The following is a 27,834-nucleotide window of genomic DNA, read 5'->3' as shown; positions in this document are numbered from 1 at the left end:
TTTTTTTAATCATGTTAACTTTTCTTTAAAGTTTAAATTATTCTAAATAAACTTTATAAAGCTAAAGTTTAACGGCAATTTCTAATTAAGATAAAATACTAAACTGAAACTATTTCTCTCAGGGATTATAATACTGTCATGGGTTTCCCTCATTACCACACTTGAACTACCTGGGTACTTCTTTGCACCTCCAGACAGACCTTGGGCTTCGGGACTGCCTTGTTGCCTAAGTGTATGTGTTGCATCCTGAGCAGAGCCCGCTACAGACTTAGCCATCAAACCTGTCTGCATTGGTCCAGGAAGACTTCCATTAACTTTCCTTAGGAAGAGTTTGACTCCTTGAAGTCTGTCATTAAAAATTTCTGTCCATTCTATTCTTTGGGGAAATAATATGTGCTTTCAAAGGACAATGACTGTTACACTTTAGCTCTATAGTGCTTCCAATGGCTCATGTATCAAAGGACCAGGTCTGACTTTGAGAAGAAGGCCATAAGGCACCAGCTCCAGAAACAGACCATAAAATCCAGAAACAAGGTCATAAAACCCCCCTCCCAAAGAACTGCCTGGGGATAACCACAAGAATGAGAAAACATCTTATCTTAGCATGGGCCTTCTGTGCTGCACTGCCCTATTTCATCCTGTGGTTAAACGATCATGACATAGGAATGCAGCCCCCCAGCACCCACCAATGAAATTTTAGATTGCCTAATCCTACTAGAAAATTCCCCCAATTCCCTTTAAGAAGGCCTGAGAGCCTTTGTCTAGGGTCGCCATTTAGAAGAATGGCTGGCAGGGGCTGGGGATTTAGCTCAGTGGTAGAGCGCTTACCTAGGAAGCGCAAGGCCCTGGGTTCGGTCCCCAGCTCCGGAAAAAAAAAAAAAAAAAAAAAACCAAAAAAAAAAAAAAAAAAGAAGAATGGCTGGCTGCCCGCATGCTGGTTGTTTCTAAAGAATCAATGTTCTTTGTCTTTGCATGTGATCTGAGTCTAGGGTCTTGCTTCAGTGATTTTTGGACACTTTCATTAGGAGGTTACTGGGGTGTACTTTAAATGGTATATTCTGTTCTCTCTCTCCCTCTCCCTCTCCTTCTCCCTCTCCTTGGCCCTCTTCCTCCCTCCCTTCCCCTCTCTCCCTCCCTCTACCTTGCCCTGCCTCCCTGGCTTCATGGCTGCTATGGGATGAGCATCCTTCCTCCACCCGGCCCTATATCACAATGTTTCTTTCTTATGGCAGGTCTGAGAGCAACGGAGCCAATCAACCATGAACTGAAATCATAAACCAATAAGTCTTTCCTCCTTCAAGTTGACTTTCTCAGAAACTTGGTTACATTGGGGAAAGCTGCTTAACACAGTGGTCACAGCAGCAGCGTAGTTAAACCAGCCCAGGGTGGTCATCATAAGAAACAAGCCACGAGCAGGGCATCTCCAGCTTAGTTTCAGATGCTGTTCGTGACATACCAAGTTACCTTCTACTGGACAGGAATGGGTGACCCTGAGCTTGGTATCGGTCCATTTCCAGAGGTAGCGTGGTGTTTCCAAGCCAGTATTTACAGCTCAGATTCAACTCTGCCTCTACTAATCACACCGCAAATTTAGAGAAGTTGTTTATCATCTATTTCCGTCACTTCATTGTAATACAGGGTTTTAGATATTCCCAATTTAAATATCTTAGTGTGCTTTAAAAAAAAACAATGAGTTAATATTCACAAAATACTAAAAGCTATCCCCCAATATGCAGTACGGCATGTCTATAGCTCATTCCTCTTTCCACCAGTCCTGGAAGCCTGAGACCTCCTCTTACCTCTGCTTTTAACCAGGGGACCAAGTGCATGACTGGTCTGAAATGAATGGACAGAGCTGACCTGATACCCACTCTTGTTTCTTCCCACTTCCTCAGCATCACACAGTGTGGTATTCATGTGCCAAAGGGACAATGTAGTTTACATTTTATAGCTCCTTTGTAAAGCTTCCTTTTCCATAGTAGAGGAGGTGGTTTATGACTCCCTTTGATAAATACTTAACTGTTCAGATCCAAACAAAGAAAAGAACCAAGCCGACCACCAGGTACTCCCAGCCAGGTAGTCTCTCTTCCTGAGCGTTATTCAAATTAGCTCCTCGACTCATAATTCCCTGTTTTCATTTATTGCTGCAGTAAACTAAATGGTTCTTTATCCAAATGTTATTTCCTGGCTATTAATTCAGTCGTTATTTTGGATTGTGACACTCCTCTTTGATTTAGGGATATGGCACCTTATAAATATTTAAAAGCCAAAGACTGACACTTTGAGAAATTGACTTTGATTTGTTTTGTTAATATCCTATGGCTAGAGTAATTATAGGCTTGGAAGACGGAAGTCCCATCCTGCGCTCCTCAGGCAGGATGGGGAGCCATGAGTCTATAGCGAGTCTATAGCACGGGGAACTTGACATAGAAGGCTGTTCCCCAGGCTTTTGCAGGGGAGACCGCCCACCACTCCTGTCTCCTCAGGATGTCCTCCATGTTTGGCTCTTCACTTCTGAGAACCTGCTCTTGAACCCAAGAACATATGAAGGAGCACTACCCATATTTAGTGAAATGGCCGCTCCTGAAAGTTGGGGAATGTTTTATGCAGCTGTACATGCCAGCAAGGGTTTCCAGCAGGGCTCAGGGTGATGTATGGACTAGTATGATTTAACTGTGGATCAATCAACCTATTAGGGAAAAAAGACAAGGTCAATAAGGTTGGGTCTTAGTGAACCACAGGTCATTCTCCATTTCTCAACCTAATGTTCTTATTTCCTTTCCATTAACATTTCATAATGGAAAAACGCCTATATTCTTTAATTTTTAAGATAATTAAGTAAATTTAGTGCCTTTGAAGGGTAGGAGATTTATAATGGCACAAAGAACCACACTGTTAATAACCAGAAGACAGGAGCCACCAGGAGAGCAGCAATGACGTCTCTGTTGCCACTTAGGCTCCTTTGGTGTCAGTGGGTAAAGGGCTCAGTCCCCAGTTTCAACTCAGAAGCTGACTTTCCTGCTGAGACCAGAAAACCCTATGTCATTTTGGTCAGTGCCTTTGTCTTTTAGGAAGCAGATTCCTGGTTGTGTTTAAAGTGAAACAAATTGCAACATAGATCTTTTCAAATGCTTGGTATTCTCTATATACAAACCCCAAAAAGGTGTAAGGGGAGCAGAGTTGTTCTGGCGCTGGCCTCAGGAGCCACTGTGCAGTATCTGCTGTTACTAGAGTGTGATGGTTCTCACTGAATGTACAGGTAACATGGCTGCCGCCAGGCGCATGCACTAAAAGGGATTAAATACTAGACCTGACTGACTTCTGAGTTCCCAAGCTGACCACTTTAAAAGTATCATTTAAAAAGCAACAATTTTGATGTTTTATGGATTAAAATAATCACTTAGACATACTCATTGTCTTTCTTATTCCCTTTCCGATCCTTATTAAAATAGTAACAGATGATTTGGTATAAATTTTCAAAGCCAAATAAATCAGGGAATGACTGGCTAATGACAACATTTTGGAGCCTAAAGAACAGACAGATAAATAAGATTTGACTTAGCAAACCCAAGAATGTCCAAACAGCTGGCGATGCAGACTGGGAGGTCGGGTTTATTCCATTGCCTCCTCCCTGCAAACAGCTCCAGAGCTGGCTCTGAGAGCCTTCGAGGGTGAGCACGAAAGTGGGGCTGCTGACAGGGAAACGGAAGTCTCAGAAGCAGCGGAATGCAGAATCCCTGCCCTGCTCTCTAGAGTCTGGAGGCTAGCCTCTTCGAGGGTAGAGCAGAGGGTCTTTGCTTGGGCCCATCAGTGCAAAGGAGGGCAGGCTGAAGATGGTACTGAATGAACGGTTCCACAGTGAGGCTGCCCAGATCCCACTACAGGCTTCCAACCAGGCTCCAGAAGATTCTCTAGTATTAGGAGAGCCTAAAGAGCAAAGACACAAGTGGGCGGACCTTTCATAGCTTCCCTGAGAAAATAGGTCAGTCAACCGCTCTGCAGGATAACCTCCAAGCTGTGATAAAAGCTTTCAACCAAGACTGGAACACCGGAGATTAGTAGACACCCAAGGAAAAACTCTAAGATTCTAAAGCCTATGATATTTCTGACTCCTTTAGAGGAGGACGGCTAATTGAGAAGACAATGAGCCATCTAGGGATAAGCAAAGTGTGGTAGACGCTTATCCCATGGCATATTATCCTCAAAGGGGAAGAGACCTCCTTATGATACAACAGTACGGCGGTCAAACATGCAACTCTGATGAAGACAAATATTGGGCGATCCTTTGTGTACAAGGTAGTTAGACTGACCCAACTCGAAAATGGAATGATGGTGGCTAAAAGCTAGACGAATGGGATATTAGAAGTTGCTCAGTCTGATTACATAAGATGAAAAGGTTCTAGGGGTTCACCATATGATAATATACACATATTTAATAATACCTGTGTACTCAAATTTTTGAGTAGATTAACATATGTGTTTCTGTAACCATAAGAACAAAGATCAACATAGGAAAATGGGACCGCCATTAACATCTTTGGAGAAGTGAGGGGATGTCCTGGTTGCTTCTCTATTGCTGTGATAAAACCCTGATCAAAAACAGTTTGGGAGGAAAGGGTTTATTCGATCTCAGAGTTGTAGTCCCTCATCTAGGAACCTGAGAGCCATCTCTTAATGAAATCATAGATTGCCCAAAACATCTAACGTTTTTAAAGGAGACCTAATGTTGTCATTAGTAAGTTCTCTCCCAACTTACTAGCCAGAAGCTTGAGTTCATGGTAAGTATGTGGACAGCAAAACACATAGTAAAGATTATTAGTCCAACATGGTGGTACATAACTAGTTCCGGCACTCAGGAGGTGGAGGCAAAAGGACCAGGAGTTGAAGGCCAGCCTCGGCTCTATGGTGAGGCCATTGTGAGCTAAAAGGCTGCAGCTAATACTGCTATAGGATTTTTAAATGAGATCAAGAAAATGACAAGTGGCCATAGTAAATTACAGAAATTAAATATCTGGCATTTGAGAATAATGGTATACTTGTTGAATGTTACCTAACAAAACGTGTGTGTACATGGATGTATGTATGACGTGGGCTAGCAAAGGAGGCAGCAGAGCAGCTCACTGCTACTGTCCGATGAGTCATCTTCCGTGGTGGGAACCTAAGAGACAATGCTTGAAACAAAATAATAGTAAGAAGTAACAAAATTGCAGCTGCCTTATTTGTTGAATTTAAAATAAACCTAGATATTGAAACCAGCTGCTTCTGGGTGAGGAAAAACATTTGTTACCAGTGGAATATGACTGGTGTGTGTGTGTGTGTGTGTGTGTGTGTGTGTGTGTGTGTGTGTGAGAGAGAGAGAGAGAGAGAGAGAGAGAGAGAGAGAGAGAGAGAGAGAGGAGAGAGAGAGATTTTTAGTAGGTAGGGTTGTTTTGCTTTCAATGCTGAGGTGCTGAATCCTGCAGAGATCCACGTGTGTTTATGTTCGCAGATCCACGTGTGTTTATGTTCGTCGTGGCCCAATTAACAATAGCCAAGGTGTGGAACCAACCTAACACCTGTCATCAGAATTACAGATAAATAAAACGTGGTTCAGGTAGACAATAAGACATGATTTGGAGTTTTGTTCAGTCATAAAGAAGAAGGGAGTTGGGCTAGGAGATGGCTCCTTCTCTCCTCCTGGGAGAGGGCTTGCTGTGGGAACATGAGATCCTGAGTTCACATGCCTGCCACCACAAAGAAGCTCCACAGCTCTGTAACTCCAGTGTTGTGACAGGGATCCCTGGAGGTCCCTGGCCAGACTTCAACTGATGAGTTCTGACTGAGTGATAAGCCCTTTCTCAAAAGAGTAAGGCAGAGAGGATGGGGAAGACGGGATGTCAGCCTCTGGCTGCTATCACACACACACACACACACACACGAACAGGTGTACACAAATACCACAGAAGAAGAATAAAATTGTGTCACTTGAGGCAAACAAATATACAAATATAAATACATAATAAGTCATTAAATAATAAATGGATCGGGAATCATCATGCTTAAACAAAGTAGGCTAGACTCAGAAAGACAAATACAGTGTGGCTTTGCTCGTATGTTGGATACAGATTTAAATATATGTTTGTACCATTAAAGTGGAAATGGCTTACTAGTGGAGAGGAGTGGGGCTAGCAGGAGGAAAGAGAGCAAGGTAATGGGGCAGAGGTTGACTTTGAACAAAATACTTGACACAAATGTGTGACATTAATAATGAAACCCATTATTTTGTACATATGTTAGAAAAACTAATATGGATTTGTTTAACTTTGATAAAAATGTTTTAAAGTAAATAAATAAACAAAGCGCTTTCATAAGAACGCGTTCACACATATATACACACATATATGCATACATACAAACACATACATACACACATATACACATACACACATACATACATATATACATACATACACGTATATACCTACCACTGTGTTTGAATTTTGAAAACCTTACAATTTTAATTCCAGGAATCTAGTATCTGCAGAACTACTGGTATATAAAAATGATTCGGTAAAGCCTAGGGGAATTACTTTTTATGGAAGTAAAGGCTTCAAAAGGAAGCTTAATTGGCCCAACACATAGATTTGTTCATTGCTCATCCATAGTGTAGGGAATAACCAGTGTTTGTATTTTAGCTTAGGTATGTAAACTTTTGCAGAAAAGCACAGGGTTGGAGAGGCAGGATTAATTATGTGGTTTCTGGAATGCCTGGAGTGGCCAGAGTTGGATTTAATTGCTTAGCCAAAGTAGTTCCAGGACATAAATTACTCACAGGGTAATTTATACCCAGTGGGTAGACCAGGAATACAAATACGCAATGGTCTCTGGTAACTCAAAAGCCATAAAATAAGTGTGTGTGTGCGCGCGCACACACACACACACACACACACACACACACACACACACACACACACACCAAGAGTGGCCCAAATGGCATGGCAAACCCAACAAATTGGCATAAAAATTATTTCCAAAGACTTGGTTTCCCTGTCCTTTCGGTTTGTGTTGGGTAACTGATTGACAGTCAGCTAACGTGGGTTTTTGGAAACCCTGAATATGTATGACCAGCACTACAATTGTATCGTATATTGCTAAACAATATAGCAAAAATTATCTTTAACTGAAAGTATTCTAACTCCCCAGGAACTCTATTTTTTTTTAATCAACGCAGCATATTTGTACCAGACAAGAGCGGTTTGCTCTTTTCTGCCCTTCTGAATATACAGAAGGCATGTGGTTTTGCAAGGTAGAAGATCCGTTGGCAGTGGAAGAAGCAAAGGAGACTGGTGTATTCCCACCCCCTATTCTGTATGGCGACAAATAAGATTCATAGCTGCTGGCCGCCCAGATGTTTCTGCATGTGGCACTATGTATCGGAGTGTATATCCTATGGCCACGGTTCCAGTAAACTAGACAGTTGTATGTTCTGAATTCTGTGGAAAGAGGTAGTGTGTATATTTTATCTCCTAATTAGCCTCCCACCTCCTCCCTCCCCACTCCATTTTCTTGGGCATTTGCTGCTCAGAAACAAAAGACATTTATAGCTCAGAGTTTAGCGATATCCGAGTGTAAGTGTGGGTCAGGCCTGATTTATGTGAATCACTGATAAGCAGAAGAAAGCTGCACGCACGGTTAGGTAAAGCTAGTGAGCTTGGCTGTGTCTTGGTTTTGTAGGCAGCCAACATCCCCCTGGTGTCGGAACTGGCCATCGATGACATCCATTTTGATGACTTTTCCCTTGATGTTGATGCCATGATCACAGCCGCTCTACGGATGTTCATGGAGCTGGGGATGGTACAGAAATTTAAAATCGACTATGAGGTAAGATGCTCTGCGTAGGGTAAACTAAGGAGTCCATCAGGCAAAGTGTCTTAGTCACTGTGATGTAAAGGCTTTCCAAAGGCACAGTGTAGGGGATGACCCCTGCCCTGGGGAGCCTTGCAAGTGTCATGAGAATCCACAGAGTGTTGCTGGAAGTTTAGGAGGGTGTTTTTGTTGTTGTTCATTTTTCAAATTAGATTCGTCTTATTTTATGTGCATGACTGTTTGCCTGTGTGTATGTATGTGCACCGCATGCGTGCCTGGTGCCCAGGGAGGTCAGAAGAGGTCATGGAATATACCCTCCAACTAGAGTTACAGACAGTTGTGAACTAGACACAAATCTGCCTAAGAGCCGTATGTGCTTAACCACTAGCTACCTGCCCAGTCCCCTGTGGACGGTTTTGATCTTATGACACCACGTTAACAGCTGTCCTCTGAGGACACAAACCACTCCCTAACTCAACCTCCCTCTCCCATTTCAGACCCTGTGCAGGTGGCTTCTGACAGTAAGGAAAAACTATCGGATGGTTCTCTACCACAACTGGAGACATGCCTTCAACGTGTGCCAGCTGATGTTTGCCATGCTAACTGTAAGTGTGTGTGCCGGTGTTGGAGGGACACCTTTCATCCGTGCGGACCCCCTAGCCTCTCCTATACATTTCCATTTCACTGAGAAATGGCCCTGTGGTTACCTCACGGCAGCTCACGCAGGGCCTGCTTCTGGCAGTAGATCCTTGACAACTTCTGAGCTTTAAAGCTAAGAAACCATCGACACCTTAAAGTGGGTGGATAGCCCTGGGGTGCAAACTGGAGCCCCTTTTTGGTGTTCTCGTTCGGTGAGCTGGTTTTCTTGACCGTTCTCACTCCCCACACCCCAACACTTGGATTTTCTATGTGACTTCTTTGTAAAGGAACTGAAGATGAAGGAGAGGGAGGAGAGATCCCTGGGTCAGATTGGGTTGCTGCAGAAGCCCAAAAGGGTGTGCGAACATCACCCAGCAGAATATGGAATTCTGAAAGATCACTCCCTTAGGAAAATGCCCAGCGAGGCCTCAAGAGAAGGGAGGGGTAAAGGCAGACCTTGATAGGGGCCTGTGTGGTTTACAGAGGATGCCAGGGCACCAGGCCAGAAACAAGCCTTGGGGTGAACTCTGAAAGCAAATGGTGGTGGCCAGGGTCAAAACAAACGCTTCTACTTGTTCCCATTTGCTAGGAAGAAATGTTGGCCTGGTTTCTACTAACACACTGCTAAACGACCAAGAGCAATGTTTTCTGACTTGATATGTTAGAGTTTCCTGCTACCACAGAGAGACATGTATAGATATGCACACACATGTGAGTTTATATAAACATGTTTACTATGCGAATAATACATGGTGGGTTCCGGATTCTTACCACATAAATACAAATGCCTCTTGTCTTTGTACACATCTTAAAACCTAGACAAAATTGGGACCCTGGGTGAAATGCATTTTCCTTTGATCCAAATGAACAAAGTTTATTCTTCCCCTTCATGAAAATCTTCACCCTGTGCTCTGCCCATTAAACTTCTACCCAACCTTTAAGGTACTGATCTAATGCCAGTTTTCCACAAAGTTCCACCTGTCTCCCAAAACATCGGTAACTGCCTCCTCCCCCAGAGCCCCGGCACAGGACAGCTGTGTTGCTACTGTGTGTCTTAAATTCCTAATCTATCATTTCCTGCTGAGCCACCTCAGGAAAGAGACCATTTCTAATCCCTTCCACAGCATTCACCTATGTGTCCCCGGTCCCTGTACCCTAGGACAGCTGTACTCTGCCATGCACTCAGTCAGTTTTCAACAGTGAATGGAGGACTGGCTTCAAGTCGGGTGCATGTACAAAGGTGAGAGGAAAAGGGACTCACTTCTCCCTTGGAATGTGTGGGGGTCCATCAACTGACCTGGAGAGCCAGACTGGTCCTGCCTTCTACTGTGTATGCCATCAGAGCTGAGCAGTTACTTATGGATGGAAAAATGCCCTGACTCTCGAGACTTACTTGATCAAGTGCTTGGAAACCAAAACACCTTCACCTTGCTTAACTTTAGAAGAGCTCGGCAGACAAGAAACTGTTTCTATGCATCGAGCCTGTGAGCGTGGCTCACCAAAGACAGTGGCTTATTAACTAGTTGTCTCAGAAAAACCTGAGGATTTGTCGAATTGTCAAAATTAGCAAGCAGAAATATCGCTCAGAGAAAGGAAATAGAAATGGCCGTGACGCTGCGCGTTACAGAAGTCAGGGGTGGCGGAGGTCTTCCATAACAAGCCTCTCTGGAAGCCAGCATCTGGCAGCAGCGATGGGGTCATTGCGCACCCACGGGTATAAAAGGATAATATGCTGAGTTGTCATCAGTGGGCTGTTTGTGGTACCAAGTCTTAATACTTCTTAAGAAGCGGAGGAAAGTTGAACATGCCAGCTACGCCCCCTCATAATTGGGGGCATCATCGTGCCGGAGTATTTTAAGGGTGCCATTACTTTTGTGTTTGCTCAGCAACTTGGAGAGCATCCCTGTTAGAAAAAGTCCGGGCTTTGTTCTTGTATTCATGCCGCTGCAGAAATAGAAGAGTTCACTGTTGCTCTCTGGGGGAGACGTGCGGGAGATTGCAAACTGCAGGAAGGAGTCTTGGAAAGACGATGTCAGCGGATATTATTTCAGACTCCAGCACATGGAACTACGCAGCTGCATCTGGAAGAGTAGTTACTTTCTGCTCGTTACATTTCAACGAACTTACTGAAAGGTCGTAGTGGGCTGGAGTGCCAACTTGCTTAACTCTGACACAAGCATCTTCTCCAGCTCGATCTTGGAAAATCTACTTAGGCAGATTTTTTTTTTAATCAAGACAAAAATTCTGAAAACAGCTAAGACTGCCTTATCTACGTAGACAACATTCACTTGATTTGCCCATCGAATCTAGTTTCTAACATAGGATCCCAGCCTACGGCAAGGACACCCACGTTCTGTCCATGTGTGGGCACCAGAGCTGCATGCACCTCTGAAGACCACTGAAGTCTTTCACTAGTTTGAGACTCTGTCTCCATTCTAGGAACCTCATATTCTAATTCTGTCTAACAAGTTAGAACTCAAACAAAACTTTTCTATCAATCTGAATTTTTTTCTTGTCTTCTTTTTTCTTTTTTTGCAGACAGTCTCATATAGTCCAGGTTGCCCTTCAATGGCCTTAAACTGGCTAGGTAGATGAAAGTGCCCTTGAACTTCTTTTAAAACATAATGGTTTGATTATTTTTGATAATTTCCAGAATACATACAATGTATTTTGATTATATTCACTTCTAACTCCTACCAAATATACTCTCCCTCCTGACTTGGCATTAATGTTTTTGAGGGTTTTATATATGAATACTGTATTTAATACTTTCCACCCCTCTTTGTCCATCCCCCTTCCCTCGCCCCCCACTCCCTCTCAAATTCGTGGCCTCATCTTCTTTAATTGCATGATTGTACTTATATAATTTGTGATTATATACGCAGCTTTCTGAGTCTGTCTGATGTTGTTAGCATGGGCATATGTTTACAGCTGACCATTGGGGGTTGGACAGCATACCAGGGAGCTGATCCCGGAGAAGACTGTCTTCCTCTCTCGGAAGCCACTGATTGCCTGTAGCTCTTCACCTGGAAGTGGGGCCTTGTGGCATTTCCCTCCTCCACACCGGCATGTCAACTGGTGCTCTTATTATACAGATCTTCGTTGGCAGCTGTATTGTTGAGATTTCATGAGTGTAGTTCCCCTGCCATGTATAGAAGACACAATCTCAGAGCCTATATCTTGTCCCTGTGGTTCTTGCAATCTTTCTGCTCCCTCCCTGAAGATAGTCCCTGAGCCTTGAAGGAGTTGTGTCAGAGATGACCCAGCTGTGGCTGGGCACCCCACACTCTGCTGTTTTCAGCATTTGGACCAGATGTGGATTCTCGTAATCTGCAAGAAACTGCAAAAGGAAGCTCTTTGATGGGGAGTGAGAGCTATGCCTGCAGGGGTAGAAGAATAGATATTTAGAATACAGTTAGGCGTTGTACTGTTTGGGGAGTTTCTTTGACTCCCTTGACCAACAACTCCAGAGAAAGTTTCCCATGCCTGGCTGACATTGGGGACTTTGTTAGATAGTCTAAAGTTCCTGAGGGAATACTGTCACTCCAAGTGTCACTTCATTTAAACTGTATAGATACATATATACACACAGACACACAGACACACACACACACATACATGTTGCATGTATATGAGTTTTAAGAAACATAGAAATGTTTCCCTATGACTTTTCAAACACACTTAATGCTATGTTTCCTTCCTCCCTCCCGCTCCCTCTGTGTTTCTCTCCCTCCCCTTTTCCCAGTTAAAGCCCCATTCCTCATTTCTGCATACACAGCATCTGTGTTCTACTATCCTCTCCCCAGAGCTCCACCCCTCCCCACAGCCCCCCTTTCACCTTCCTCAGTTCTGTGGTCACATTGGGTCGAACTTTTGATCATCTTGCCGCCAACCAACAGGAAGGAAGGGAGGTAGTGGGAGGGAGGGACAGAAAAAGAGAAGAAGGAAGAAAGGATGGGAAGAAAGGGAGGGAAAGGGAGGGTGGGAAGGGAGGAAAAGAAAGGAAGGAAAAGAAACAAAGGGGGAGAGAGAGAGAGTGTGGGAGAGACGAAGGAAGGAAGGAAGGAAGGAAGGAAGGAAGGAAGGAAGGAAGGAAGGAAGGAAGGAAGGAATTTTTTGACTAAGAGACTGCCCGACGTGAGCTGGAACTTCCTCTAGATGGCGCTCCAAGGCAAAGTTTCCCAACGAATCCCAGGGTGTTGGGGGAGGCAGCGAGCTGTCAAACCTTAACCAACCTTCCCTGAAAGTACTTCTTTTCTTCTGGCACTAGGGATTCAGGCCAGTGCAAAAATAAATGTTTATTTTTTAAATATTCACCAACAAAGCTGGTCTGTCAGAACAGAGCCCCTTCTATGAAAATGGGCCTATTTTATTACTGTTGGTTAGCAGGAATAATCCTGTCTCCTTCACGTGACTTGCAATTCGATTGTGCCTTTTCCTAAACCCATTGTCTGGGAGAAAGGGAAGGTGCAGTGCTGAGCAGTTTGGGGCCACAAACTACAGAACACTCAAATTATGAATATTTGCACCAACTTCCTTGCTCTTATCTCTTAAATTTTTGCATGCAGAGAAAATGAGATTATTGACTCAAAATGGTTTTGCAAAAGCATCCAGCCTCATGTTTAGGAAACCAGATAACTTTAGCTCATTAGAAATTAAAGGAAACAAAGGAGAACTTTATGGGGGCTCAATTTTATATAAATGTGGATGGACATTTAGTTCACTGGGAACCCCATCGATTGCTTATTGATTTGCTCCATGCACCTGGCTGGATATTTAAAAAATTGTGCAATCAAAGCTTCAAGGTTATCTTTTATTTGAAAGAGATATCTATATAGTTCATTTTTTTTCTGAGCTTTGACTTCTTCTAATAAATATACAAGATAATGCTATCATCAATCCTGGCTAAACAGAGACTAAAAACCTATTCACCGATGGTACAAGCTCTCATTGTTTATGTAAGGAGAAAGAAATGCTAGCCCATTGTGCACATGAGTAATGAAAGATTATGACCATGGCTCCTGTATTCACAGTGTAAACCAGATACAGGAATGGACCTGTTTTGCTTGTATTCTGTAGACTAAAAAGCATGCCTTGATGTCCAAGTCACAGGCATACTTTCTGTTTGTTGGCATTATAAACGGTGTGTAATCCCTGACAGATTCTCCAAGGGGAGCAGAAAGGGTCCTTAAGAGTCAGGATTCCTTAGTGTCCAATAAATAGAATCTTTATCACCTCGGGCATTACCCTGTTTCCTGTAGGGCTCAATAAAGATGAATTGAACGAGTGAATTCCACTGAGGGAAATATTATTTGAAGAACTATGTAGCTCCGTGTCCGGGCTTTTGTTTTTGTTTGGTTTCGTTTTTAAGCACTGTAATCACGAACAACTTTCATTGCTCAATATCTCGCTCTCACCGCATCACGCTAAGGTTCAGCTAGGGTTCATATAGGATATTATGATCTTGCAGAATTCGCTGGATATGAAAAGAGAAGCGCACGTGATCACATTAAAATTTATGGTGGCGCTGGTGGCATGGCGCTGGTGGGGAACCGCAGTTAGACACTAATAATAACCGAGTGTCATGGCACACACATTGACACCTCCTGACATTTACTGGGGAATCCTAAATCTTCAGTGTGGAGGTAGTGTTCTTAAGTCCACCTTTGTGTTGTCAACAAGGTTATTTGGGGAGATAGCCATGCCATTTTATCAATAATTCAAGCTGGGGAATAGAAGGAACATTTAGGGGGGAAATTCTGTCCCAGCCTCAAGCAGGAGAGTCTCATGCGGTCCAGTGACTGACATTCTCAGATAAGTCCTGATCCTCGAGGTCAAAAATTTCCCCCAAAAGGAATCTCTCTGGAATACAATTAGAACTCTTTGTTTTCCCCCTTGGGAAGGACAGAGTCAGCCAGCTGTTAAATAAAACATTTCAGTAACCAGAATCCGCATCAGGAGACAGAATCAAATTCCTTGTGACATTGGCAGGTACAGTAAGTTCTGTGGCGTCTACACTGGAGCTAATGATAATCGTGTTTGAGGTCTCCAAGAAGCGTTATCCCTTGCACCACCTTGGCCAGTATAAGTAGTTACACTTCCCTTAACGAAATTACTAAATGTCCTATAGCTTTGCAATAACAATGAAATGAAATCTGCACATTGGAAAATAAAAACATTTAAACCTACAGTCGCTGTAACGGTAAAAGTGTGGCAAATTTTGTATTTAGGGAAGAAGTGATGTTTAGTGTTTCTGCAGAACATCAGCTGTGGCCATCATAAATTATCAATGGAATGGACCAGTTGGATACGGTGGTTCAATCGCATTTAAGGCTCTTGCCCTTCAGTTATGTGAAATGGCTTTCAGTTTTACTCTCTCTTTCAGTTTTACTTTCATTCCAGAGCCTGGATTAGGCACTCCATGCTTCTAGCTGGCATTCTCTTTATTCGCATTTATTTTACAAAAGAAAAAAAGAAAAAAGGCAAGGCCACACATAATTAAGAACCTGGTGCCCTAATAACCAAACATATAGTGGGGCAGAAGGATCGTCCAATCCATTTCCCCTCGCAGGAGAGTAACCTCCATAACTCACTTTGAACGTCGACGTTCATGAGTTATGGGTCATTCCTCGCCTAGTGAAAATAAATTCTCCCGCACCATCAGCCTGCACTGGGTATTTTTCTTGGGACATGTAAATTGTAAAAGTGTATGGACATAATCGTGTCTGACATTACCAAGAAACTGTAAGCCCTCGATCCTGGGTACAGGCTTTTCAGGAAATGCATGCAGTTTGGGGTCTGGGGATGTCTAGTTGCAAATTAGGGTTCTTTCGGTTTTTGTTTTTTTCAGTGAATTTATTCTTGAGGCTTTTACGGTGTTGGTAAACTGCTTAATCTGTCGCTCCGTGTTTTATGACGCCAGCCAAATCCTCAGGTCAGCGAGACCCCGCAGTCATCCATCAAAGCTTCCATTTTCTGCACTGTTTGACTTCCTAGTGGCACTTTCTGGGGACTGAAACCTAGCACCTAAAGGTGTTAAGTGAGAAGCTTTAAAAAGTTCTAAATTTTCACAGGTCTCATATTTAATCCTGATTCAGTGGTGGTAAATAAGATGTGGGGGAAGCTTTGAAGAGCCCCTGTATTCTCGAAACCCATCAACTGGGTCTCTTGGGATGCTTCAAGAGACCCGGCTTTCTGCACAATTAATATGCACCAAGTGACATCTCCGTGCACTCACAAACCTGTGATATGATATTACGCTCCCTTGTAATTTATCATAAATAAAATATAAACTATTTTTAAACATGCCCTCACCAAAAAACTAAAGACACACGTTCTTAGTGTTCAAAGCTTAGGCTTTGAGAATCCAATAGTCTCCTTCTTTTGCTTCTTTGCAAAATGCATGCAGCAGATGCAAAAAAAGGCTGTTTATTGTTTATCTGATTGTAAAAATGAAGCCTCTGTTTTCTTAAGCATTTTTCCAAGATTATTTCCCTTTAACTGATGCATTATTTTTTTAAATCTGAATTCTCTTTAACATTTTTAAAAGATTATTTATTTATTTATTTATGTGCATGAGTGCTCAATTTGCACATGTACCTGCAGGCCAGAAGAGGGCATCAGATCCCATTACAGATGGTTGTGAGCCACCATGTGGTTAGTGGGAATTGAACTCAGGACCTCTGGAAGAGCAGCCAGTGCTCTTAACCACTGAGCCATCTCTCTAGCCTACAATGTATTGTTCTTAAGCCCTGCTATGTTGCTTAGTTGGGGGGGGGTTGTTTTCCTCGTAGCATTCTGTTCCCCTTTTTGCACATTTTATCAAAATGTAAAAAAAGAAATATGTTGACTGATTTTTATATGACTACATCAGGACATTCAGAGAATGGAAAAAAAGTTGCCAACCATCATAAGTAATTCCAGCATTCAGGAGGCTGTGGCAGGAGGATTGCTCTGAGTTCAAGGCCAGTCTGGGGTTAGATAACAAAACCCCGTCTCCAACAAAAACAAAACAAACAAAAAGGCAAAAAACAAAAAACCAAAAAAAAAAAAAAACCAAAATAATGTTGACAGATGCCAGAAATTGGTATTGAAATATTCTTGCAAACAAACCAAAGTAATTGTATGTACAGATTGAAAAAAGACTACAAACGCAGACTCCACTGAGGTTAGGCAATGCGCAAGCCATTCATTATTGTCTTCTATTTTTAATGATTTTTATAGTTCTAAAATGTTTGTATTATAGTGATGTCTTAGAAGCAGTTAATATAACTAAATATAATAGATAAAGTCAACCTAAAAATGTTTCATTTATGCTTTAAGCACCTACTTGACAAGAGGTTCTATAAGATACATCTTTGAGTCTTGGTGCTTCTCCTTTCTGAGGCTTGCCTGGACAAACATTTGCAGCACTGTGTGAACGCCAGAATCACCATTTACACCAAACGCACCTTGGGGTTTAGGATCTGATATGAGACCAAGTATGTTCTGAAATCCCCAAATGTAGAAGAAAGTTGTTTGAGGACTGACTGTAAAGTTCACCAGCCCTGAGTTTGGTAGAGAGAATCATTGTGTGCTTAAATCAATATTTTATTAATGCCAAACTAGTGCTTGGCTGCATTCATCCTCAAGAGAAAGAAAAGCAAATGTGGTCAGAGCCATCCCACTCCGTCAGGTGATGCGGGCAATGGTGTGCTGTGTGCTATGATAACACAGAGGGGTGCTGATGGCGGTCCCCTAAGACAGTGGACATCCTGGTCTCAAGATAGGCTGACATACCTCTTTTTCAGTTCAACACCACTCTTAACACCACTCTTAACACCAAGGGAGTCTGGCCCCTGAGCGCCCATGGGATAGTTTGTCCCTTCCCTCGAGTACTACAATGACAACTGTCCTTCTCCACTGGGTGTTCATTACACACAATCTCTGACTGTCAAAGAAGGACCTCTTATTTAAAATGAGAGACAACTGTGGCAAGAAGTTATTAAGCTTACTCAAAAGCCCGACTGGCTACCAAGAGAAGTTGACTGCTACTATAAAGCTTGAAAAATAATCCTCTTTGTAAAGTCACTGACTGGAGTATGTCAAATCATTTGACGTTCATTAGCCTGCCCATACGGCTTATACCAAGATGTAGCCACTGCTTCTTGAGGCAAACCATAAAAGGATCCCAGCCTGAAGCATCTAGGACTTGAAGTAAATGCAGATAGAGCCCAAACATGGTCCGGAACAGGTTTTTTTTTTTAATCACTCTTACACTCCAATGACTGAGATGTGTAATCAATGATTGGAGTGTCACTGAAGGTTCCTAGAGAGCCATGGGTCTCTGTTGGGAGGTCTCTGTCTTGCAGAGAGATTCCTCACATGACACAGCAGGGCCAACCACCAACAGCAGAGCTCCAGACGTTTGTTTACCTTAGATAGGGGATTTACAAAGAAACCTCCAGAGTGTCTTAGGCTAAAGTAAGTGTAACAATGTAGCTATCGACAGCTCAGGCTAGTGACTGTCAACATTTTGTGTACTAGAATGAAAACCTAAGAGGACCTCCATACTTCTTGCTAAGTGCTTGCCCACTGCACCCATTCACAGAACCTGTGAACGCAAGTCTATAAATATCTCCGTTAGAATATGTTGGCGTGGAGCAGGGCAGAACGTCCTGGAAGCATCCTGACTTTCAAAAACGCTCAGACTGACCTGAGGGGGCACGCTGTGCTTTTCTTGTCCCTGAGAGAAGAAAGAGAAAGTGCTGAGCTGAGACCTCCTACCTAGGATTATGACTCCATGGGAATGGGTACCTTCTGGGCTGTGTTCAATGTTCTGGGCAAATGTGCAATGCTTGACCTGCTGTCTCCAAAAGCAAAGACAGCCAGTAATGTCGGCCAGTGCGCTCTTCCGTGACGCGGAATCTCCATGGGGCTGCACTTCTCCCTCGGCCTAGGCTAGTCAGATATTTACAAAATTTGCCAAGTGAATGAATACTTTTCCGAATGTCCCTGTTTTACTCAAACAGGGTAAACAAATCCATCTGTCTCATTCTTGAGGATATAGAATTCAATTATTTCAGTCCAAACATGTGTTCGATGCCCTTCTCTGCTCTTGACTTCGTTGGGTGACAAAGAATTTGCATTTTTAATTCAACACATTTTTATTACTTTCTATTAAGAAATTAATTATCTTATCCAAAACCTTTGAAATTACAAATAAAATCTTCTAAAAAAAAAAGCCCTGAAAATATACAGGGTATATAATTTTCGATTAATAGATGTTCTCTGTGGATTTTAACACAAAGTAAAACTTTTTGTAATTTGACTACCGGCCTCCTGGTGTGTACCCAGTAGGCTTTCTCCTGTGTATGTATTAGCCATTTCATAAAAGTGGGCTCTCCTTCCAGATCATGGCTTTCTATGGAGCCTTATTTGTAACGTGCTGCGTGCTATCAGGTTGATCTCGGTGCAACAGAGACAAGTGTAGGCTAAAAATGTCAAATGGCTCTGGAGCACCAGCTGTTCCTAAGGCCGGCACATCCACCCCCATCTCACAATAGATCTGGATTCACAAGCCAAGTAGTCTGGGCTCTAATTCCACCTCTGCTGTTTTAGATATGTTATCTATTAGGTGGATAAGAAGAGTATCTACCCAGAGGTTCTTTAAAAAGTTTAGAAGAGTGCTTGGCATATACTGGGCACTATGACAGAATTAATAATTGTTAATATTTTCCCCAAGCCTATTTTCTCAAACATGCAAGTTGCTTGATGCCCAGCCTTTGGCTGGAGAACTGCTCTGCAGCACCACCTGGGGCTGACACTGATCTTGCAACTGAATTCAGCAGACCCACCCTGACAATCACTTTCTTTGTCTGTGATAGTCTGGCGTTCACTGCTACGCACACTCAGCTTTCAGTGGCTTAGATTTTTATGTTAGCTAATGACAGAAACTTGTTGGTAGTCTAGCTGAACGTGAGAAGGAATCGTATCAATCTGGGGACTTTAAAGCCTTGACTGTTTGTTTTATGCAGTAGGACTTAGGGGAAGAATGATCCCAGAAAACACATCAGCCCCTTGAAAGCTGGCCATTTGGAGGGCTGCCCCATGTAAGGAGGCTTTTCTTAGGTGAGGTGAGAACTAGACCTATGAACTGACTGTCTCTTAGACATATTATTTTTATTGCTTGTGTTTCTGATATATACCACGAGGTGACCCAAGTGAGAAGGCATATCGACACAAAGGTCAATAAAACTCATAGTAATTGAGGAAAGACATAATTTTATTTGAAAAATAAAACAATAAGCTAGAGTCAGGAAATAAATACGTCAACACCCCCCACACACACTGTTTTCTTTTCGAAAGTATATTATCTTCAGCGGGCAGCTGACTTTCTGCTCACTCTGGGAAGATGGAGGTCTGAATGGATGGGCCTGAAGGAAGATGGATGAGGGGGGAGGAGCAAATAGAAACTTAGTGGCAGGTGGACACTTTTCAGGCCTGATGATTCTCAGAAACCATTTACCAGGCAGCTTTAAATCACAGTCAAGCCCACGGTGCTGCTTCAGTAACTCAGGTATCACAGTCGGAAGAGGTAAACATGCTTTGTGTGATCATGTGTCTGCTCAGCCTCAAGGCTTCTTCAGTCTAAGGGTCCACAGATGAGCTCAATAGCCTTGGAGTGATATGAGATTATTAGATTTTTATAGAAAGAGAGTTTGTACATCTCATTAGGTTCTCAAAAGTATTCGTGATGATGAAGCATTTTAGAGACGTGATAAATTTCAAAAGGAGGGGAAAATAAAAGGTTACTGTGCAAAATCCCCCAGCAACAAAGGCAGAGAACACAGAGAGAGAGAGAGAGAGACAGACAGACAGACAGACAGAGACACAGAGAGACAGACACAGAGAGAGAGAGAGAGAGAGAGAGAGAGAGAGAGAGAGAGAGAGAGAGAATGATAGTTTATAACACAGCAGCAAAGAACAAGACCCAGCTTCTACCTTCAGGATAGAGGTGGGAGAAGGCACATCCATGAGAATAGTTTTTCCTGACCTACCAAGGCTCAGCAACTAAAGACTTCAGAGGCCACAAAGTAGGTTACAGTGAGTTAAAGAATCATCTGCATAGGTAGCAATGAATAGCCTAGTAAGAGCACCAGTGGAAGGGGAAGCCCTTGGTCCTGCCAAGACTGAACCCCAAGTGAACGTGATTGTTGGGGGGAGGATGGGGAGGGGAACACCGACAGAGAAGGGGAGGGGTAGGGGTTAGGGGGATGTTGGCCCGGAAACACGGGAAAGGGAATAACAATTGAAATGTAAATAAGAAATACGCAAGTTAATAAAGATGGAGGGAAAAAAAAGAATCAAATGGTGAGTCCCCAAGTCCCCCTCTCTCATCTATCCTGCAGAAGATTTGTTCTTACCCTAACTTATACAGGAACCAGAGTATTTGCTAGAGAAAATGAAGCACTATCTTTGAGGACATCAGCAAAAGGGGCAAGATACATGGGGAGAGAGGAGACGCATGAACACCAGTGTCCTCACGGTGCAAAGTCACAGCTCCTGATTTTGTTTCAGTGTTTACACCATTCTAGGCAACAGGTTGGAGAGTCCAGAGACATGAGCTTAGGTCTAGTGTTTGGGAGTCTCCACCAAAAGGCCAGACATTTGGTCACCCTCTAGCCAGGCCTGGCATCTGGCAGACACCATGCACCCACCCTGGTATAGGATGAGCTTCAGACCGCTTCATTCTAAGTGTGGACTTCTGAGAGGACACAAAGAAAGGAGCGGGCTCAGAGGACATGGGCAATTCCAAGGAGCAAAAGAAAATATCAGGAATCTTATCAACTTCCTCCGAAAGGTAGAAAAAGCACCGGTGAGACAGCTCAGCCAGGAAAGGCTGCCCAAGTCTGGCCACTTGAATTCAAGCTACTGCGTCCAGACTCCCGGAAGTGGCCTCCATGTTCACCCCACGGGACGTCCATACGTGCACACACGTGTAAAGGTTAAATAAGTAAATGTACTGAAGAAAATCAGTAACAGAAAGACCCAGGGAGCATGTGCTGGAGAAACAGAGCCTGCAGATTAGATTTACAGTGTCAACAGGAGGAGGAGGAACTCCCGAGCCAAGCACAGCTTCCTGGAAGTGCTAAGCACTGGGGATAGGGAGGACATTCGGAAGCAAGCAGCCTGACACTGAAAATATCAGGCAGAAGACGGGCGTGATCTTCCCAAAAGCAACGTCATAAGTAGTGAGTCTCTTAGAGCCCTGAGAGGAATTGTTTACCCCTAGAACTGTTAGGCAACCTACCAGTGGAGTGGGAAGGTAGAATAAGCGCCCCTCCCCGTTCCAGCCACGCAGAGCCTCAGAACAAGTGGCTCCCTAAGAAATGGACACTGCTTCCTTATGAAGACCTGCCAAATGAGGCAGACATCAAGGAAAACCATAGGAGGCCAGAGATAGGGCCATCCCCCAGGGAGGGGACAAACCAGACCTGACCATCCCCCACCAAGGACCACATAAGTGTGAGGCTTTTGATTCCCTTCAAAATTACTTAATAGACTTTACAAAGTCATATAGAATGTGGGAAGGCATAGCTGGTTCAAAGAAATAAGAACTCCAGGAAATAAGCGGATTGGGCATCAATCGGAGAAGAGCCCCTTGGTCCTATGAAGGCTCGATGCCCCAGTGTAGGGGAATGTCAGGACGGGGAAGTGGGAGGGAGTAGGTAGGTAGATGGGGGAGCACCCTCTTAGAAGCAGGGGGAGATGGCATGTTTCTGGAGGAGAAACTGGGGAAGAGGATAGCATTCGAAATGTAAATAAAGAAAATATCCAATAAAAGAAAAATATTTTAAAAATTAGAAAGAAACAGTTTCGGGGCATCAGTCACTTGGGCAGTGGATAGTACTTATAGGGTGACCATGACAAAAGCTCTGGGCATGGATCACATTGGGAATGGAAGGGAGGTGCAGGGACCATCCACCTCTCATCCACCACCATACCATCGATGCTTCAAGGCACTCTGGGAGGGATGCTAGGAAGAGGCTCCCCAATGCCCTGCATCAGCTGTGAGCCTTAGGCACAAGATGATGCCTCTCCGTGACTCAGTTTCCTCATTCGCAACTGAGGATAATAATAGCTATCACCTCATAAGACTGGTAAAAAAAAAAAAAGTAAGTTAAGCAGTTGAAATTTTTTTTTCTTTTTTTCGGAGCTGGGGACGAAAATTCTTAGAATTCCTAGCAGCATAGGAATGCGTTGTAAATATTTGATAAATACTCAAGTGCTAAGACGCATGTATATTGTGTAGCGATATGGGAGTGATGTCACCAAGTTACTTAAACAAGTGAATCTGGTTGCCTTTACAAATCAGAAAAATCTACATATCAGGAAATATGAACGGTGAGGGAGACTGTAGACTTTTGGCTTTAAGCTTCTTAGTATGGCTTCAGGAAAGTATTACGAATAATAAAATGAACAAAAGCAAATGTCCAGCGAGTTTTAAAGTGAAGGGTGCACGTGAGCTTTGGCGAGGACTGCTTCATAGCTCTGTTAACATTTCCAGTTGTATAAGCAGTGTCATGCATGTCTCCAAACCTAGTCAGGGAACCAAGTCGGTTTTGAGAAATGGCACTGCCAATGCGGCAATCCATCGTTCAGTTATTTCTGTATTAAGACCACAACTAATTTAAAAAAAAAGTTTTCACTGCCCTAAAACTCTTACAGGTATTAGCCTGTGATCTGAGAGTTGTGGAAAAGAAACATATATGGAAAGTCATTTCAACCGAACTCCCGCCTCCTACCCTCTGATAGAGTGGAACAGGAGATTTACAGTGTGAGGGGGAGGGGCAGCAAGCGCTTCAGATGGAGAAGGCTCACAGATCTTTCTCCCAAAGGTGTGTTTCCTCCTCCAAACTAATGAAAGGGCCAACTGGAGCTGGAGCTGGAAAACTGGTTCTGTGTTCCTGCCTGCCTGTAACGATGTCCAACCGCTTCCAGGAGGAATTACACCCCAGCCACGTAGTTCACAGGGCTACCATGATCAGAAACAATGGCTTCCGAATAGTGTACCCTCCCCTTGAACCTCAGCCCTGGGTTGTCTAACCCTCAGTTTCCAGGACTTACCTGTACGCATTTGAATCTGTCCATCAGCCCAATGTGTATTAAGGGATTTATAAGCTAAATCATCACACAGAGATGTGAGTACTTCTCTATTCCTCCATTTATTATAGAGCAAGATTTAGTTCTGTTTGCTGGCCCTCATTTGAGTAGTCGCTGGGGATGGGAGTTTTCGGTTTTGAAAGTCCCTTCATACCTTCCTACTTCTAAACGAAACGCTTATCCTCCTGTGTGGAATGTCAAAACACATTTCACTCGAGGCCTTTCCCAGACTATCGGTGTGAACACCGAAATTCTCTCTAAAAAAGGGAATGAAACAGGCTGACACTCTGTCCTGATACAACAGCAAGCTAATCCCTCACGGTGGGGACCTTGGGCTGAGCAACTGACCACTCAATGCCTGTCATCTGAGAGGGTGACAGCTAATCATTGCCTTAAGTGATGTGGGCATGAGACCAGCCGATTGCTGCTCCGCCTTTCTGCCCCTGGCACTGACTTGCCATTGTCCCCTTCTTCCCAGACTGCTGGGTTTCAAGAGATTCTGACCGAGGTGGAAATTTTAGCGGTGATTGTGGGATGCCTGTGTCATGACCTCGACCACAGGGGAACCAACAATGCCTTCCAAGCTAAGTAAGTGTTCTAATTGTTGTGATTTTAATGCATTTGCCTCTCTGTTCGGAGCCAAAGGTGACGAGTGCTAAAGAGTAGAGCATTAATTTCTGGCATCAGAGGCCAAGGCCATGCAGGCTTGGGGATGCCTGTCATGGCCCATCCATCTTTATAATTCCCCATTCTTCTTTTAATTGCAAATTTGCCCTTTGTGTCATGCTTGTTGATTTGGCCTGTCTCTGCCGACCTCAGTCAGAGAGCACAGTTGAGTTTTTCAAAGGCCCATTCTTCCCCTCTCAGCCTATTTGCCTCCATCCCATGACAAGCTGCTTGGACCTGCTACTCTCAAGCCTGGTTTTTGAGATGATTGGAATAAAAACAGGCTCAGGAAGATTAATGAAGCAAAGATTGCTTTGCTCTACCCATTCCTCACCCCATGAAAAGATGGAAACAGACAAAGGAATCACATAAACACAGGGATGGGTAATCGACTATTCGGCCCTGTATGGGTAATCGACTATTCAGCCCTGTACACGAGTCACCTGGATAGACCAATCTATCTGGTCAAGAAAGCCACTACTCGGTGGTTCACATTGTAGCAAGGGCCGGAGGACTTAGGCATGTTAGAGATACAGTTCAATCCCAGGACTCTTGCCACGAGGTCACATTTTAATGTTCTTTGAACTAGCTATCTGCTAAGATGCCCAGAGACCGTGAGAGATGTTTCAGGTGGGAAGAGAACAGTAAGAAAGGCTTCTATAGAGAGGTGGGGTTAGCTTCCAGATGACAGGTTTCAAAGTTCTCCAAGAAGGTAGATCTCCACCAGCTGAAATCCCAACAACCCACTGTGAGTCAACCGCTTGCTTTCAGCTGGTCATTCCTTTTATCCCCTAGCACCCTCTAAGTCAGACGTCGATGTCTTGGGCTCTTGTGTTTGATCTGGTCTAGCAAACTGTCTTGACCGAGACTCCCTCTCTCCATCCTTCATCCTACAGCCCACCACTTCTCAATACGCAGTACCCAACAGTTCCTCAACCCTCTTAAACCTCCATGACATCCGGCCTGCAAAAACCCAGCCTTAGTTCAGTCTGACAATTCAATTTCCTGCCGCCCTGCCTGGACTTGTCAAAGAGCCCTGGGAGAAAATATCACAGTTATGTGAGCATGGGACACAGCAGATATACATCTTCTCAACCCAGCCGCATGCTCAGGACCCCACACCAATCTTTGTGCTGACTCCACTCAGCCTGCTCTGAAGAAGCTCCACTACCTCCTCACACCACTCTACAGATCCCCTTGCCTCCTACTTCACTGTGAAAATTGAGGCAATCAATTGAGAACTCTCTCCATTTCCTCCCCTGCCACCCACACTTATCTATCCCTCCCCATCTGTCCTTCCCTTTTTCCCTCCTATCTCAGTGGAACCGCCGAAGCTGATACGTCCAGCTCTGCTCGGGACCTTTGTGCCTCTCTCCTCTGGAGCCCTTCATGCCCTCCTTTGTTGGCCAGGCTTGCGTAGGTCGTGTTTTCTTACTGGCTCCTTCCTAAACTTTGCTTCAGTTTTTCTTCACGAAAGGTATTTATCTGCCTATGTAGCCTTCCTCCATTGTTAGCCTCCAGGCCTCCTGCGTCCCACCTTGCTCTCCTGTTCTCTGGGCTATTAGTGCAGGGCATCACCTCCCCACTCCTGAGCCCTCATGCACTGCTCAGAGCTGTAATTCCCATGTGTTTATCTCCAGATGCTTTCTACCAACCATGGGAAGAGCCTCCTACTGGAAGACCCCAAATCCTCGAATTCTGAATCTTCCCCTTCATCTGTGTCCCTTTCTCTTAGTCTCTAACCCAGGGAATGTAGGGGTCATTAGGCAGCGTCGACCGCATCTCATCAGAGCCAGCCCCTCTGCTGTAGTCTTGGAGCAACGTCTGCTTCCTTGGGCTTCCCATGCTGCAGCAGAAAGCTCAGCTCTCCTCGTGCCTTCTTGGTAATCTGAAAACTTCCTCCTTATGCACAAAGATGTTCAAATCACACTCATGCTTCATCCTCAGGCCTCCTGAAAATTTTAGATATTCATATTCCTTAGTTTAGCCTCTTAAGGCTCCTTCAAATCAGACCCCGGCTCATCTCTCGGGCTTAACACCGACTTGTCCTGAAGGCTCTCGCTCTCAGTGAGGCCCTGCTAGCTCCTGGTGCCTTCCTGCTCCTCTCCCACAGCTTCTCTGAACACATCACATCCAGGGGTCTACCTGATGCACCCTTTCCTCAGCATTGTGTCTTGCCTTCATAGTGCCCTGGCGATGTCCTCTCAAAAGCATGCACCCTGCTCCGTTTTGATTGCTGACTTTCTGGTGTATCTCCTCTTCTTCGTTAAGACCTGAAACCCATCAGTGCCAGGGACATAATAAACACACAGGAAATGTTTGCTGAACCAGTGAATGGTTACCGGATGAATTGCATGTATTTTAATATACCTTCTAATAGGGTAAATAAATGTGACCTCTTACGGATGCAGATGGTGAAACATAGCCTTCAAATGCATAGGTTTGATGCTGTGGCAAAGGCTTAAAGCTTGCTAATGTATATACCATGTGCTCCTTTTGACAGCTTCTTACTTAAACTTTGTTTGAATTTCCTTAATTTTTTTTCAAAAATTCCTCTTTTCCATGCCAACGACATTCTGTTAGTGTGTCTCCCTCTAGGACTCTCTTTCCAGCCAGATATCATGTTACCACTGGTACAAAAAGAAGAGCTAACCAGCAAACCAAGAATAAAGTCCCCGGTGTTCTTTTGAAGAGAGGGGAGTACACAAAGGCACACTGCCACTGACCCTTGCAGCTAGTCGGTGTATCACACTGAATGGGGAAGATCTTCCTCCCCTCAGCGGATTAGACCAAGAGGCCATACCTATTAAAGGTTGGGCCCGTAGGATGTTCCTGAGCATGGTCACACACTGCGTCGGTTACCTGCAGCCCCCCCTGCCCACTTGGGTCTGCCGTCAGGAGAAGCTATGATGAGCGCAGACCAAGTGGATGAGAGAATCAAGAAGGCCGGTCTTCCGGAAGGAGCAGGGGAGGAAGATAACAGTGAGAGGGAAGCCAAAAGAAACATTAAAAAAGAAAAGACTCAGACTCCAACCCTGCCTCTCCCCCTTGCTTTCCCTACTTGGAGGTACTCAGTCCGTTCTTCTAAGTCAGGGTTCCTGTGTCACTTAAACCTCTTCCTGATGAGGCCCATTTTTCTTCTTTTTTTGTTTCTTGCAAAATCCAGTCCCCAAGACAAGGCAAGTGGTAATTTGACTGTTAACTCTGCTACGCCCTCGCCCACACTTCTGTAGATAGCTCGGTCTCCGCTTTGCAGCTTGTCCAAACTCCACAACCCAGTGGTGCTGTGGCAATTGGATCTGGGCTGTCCAGTTCCAAAAGCCACTCTTGAACCTTCGCACCCATGCTTCCTTTCACTCCGTGGCATCCCCCTTGGACTGCTGATTCTGAGCTTTCAGTTCGTTGACCATCTCGCCAGATAAGCTTTAGAAAACTAAAATATATCCTGACATCCAGCAACTCAAAATGCAGGCCTGTTACAATTGTGGAACTGTTAAAGCTTTCACATCTTTCCATGTCATGATCTTTTAAAAATAGAAA

General features: G+C 44.0%; 1 protein-coding gene across 3 annotated transcripts in view; it reads left to right on the top strand.

Annotated features, from left to right (window-relative positions):
- Positions 1-27,834, top strand: part of Pde11a (phosphodiesterase 11A) — a 370,466-nt gene that overhangs the window by 278,571 nt on the left and 64,061 nt on the right. For all 3 annotated transcript variants that reach the window (NM_001127480.2, NM_080893.2, NM_001127481.3), the window contains 3 exon segments: positions 7,714-7,860; positions 8,343-8,450; positions 24,107-24,216. In NM_001127480.2, the coding sequence (NP_001120952.1) occupies positions 7,714-7,860; positions 8,343-8,450; positions 24,107-24,216 (365 nt within the window).

This window comes from Rattus norvegicus, chromosome 3 (assembly GCF_021556685.1).
Source record: "Rattus norvegicus strain SHRSP/BbbUtx chromosome 3, alternate assembly SHRSP_T2T, whole genome shotgun sequence".
In the NCBI taxonomy this organism is placed as follows: domain Eukaryota; kingdom Metazoa; phylum Chordata; class Mammalia; order Rodentia; family Muridae; genus Rattus; species Rattus norvegicus.
This window is presented reverse-complemented; position numbering and strand designations above follow the sequence as displayed.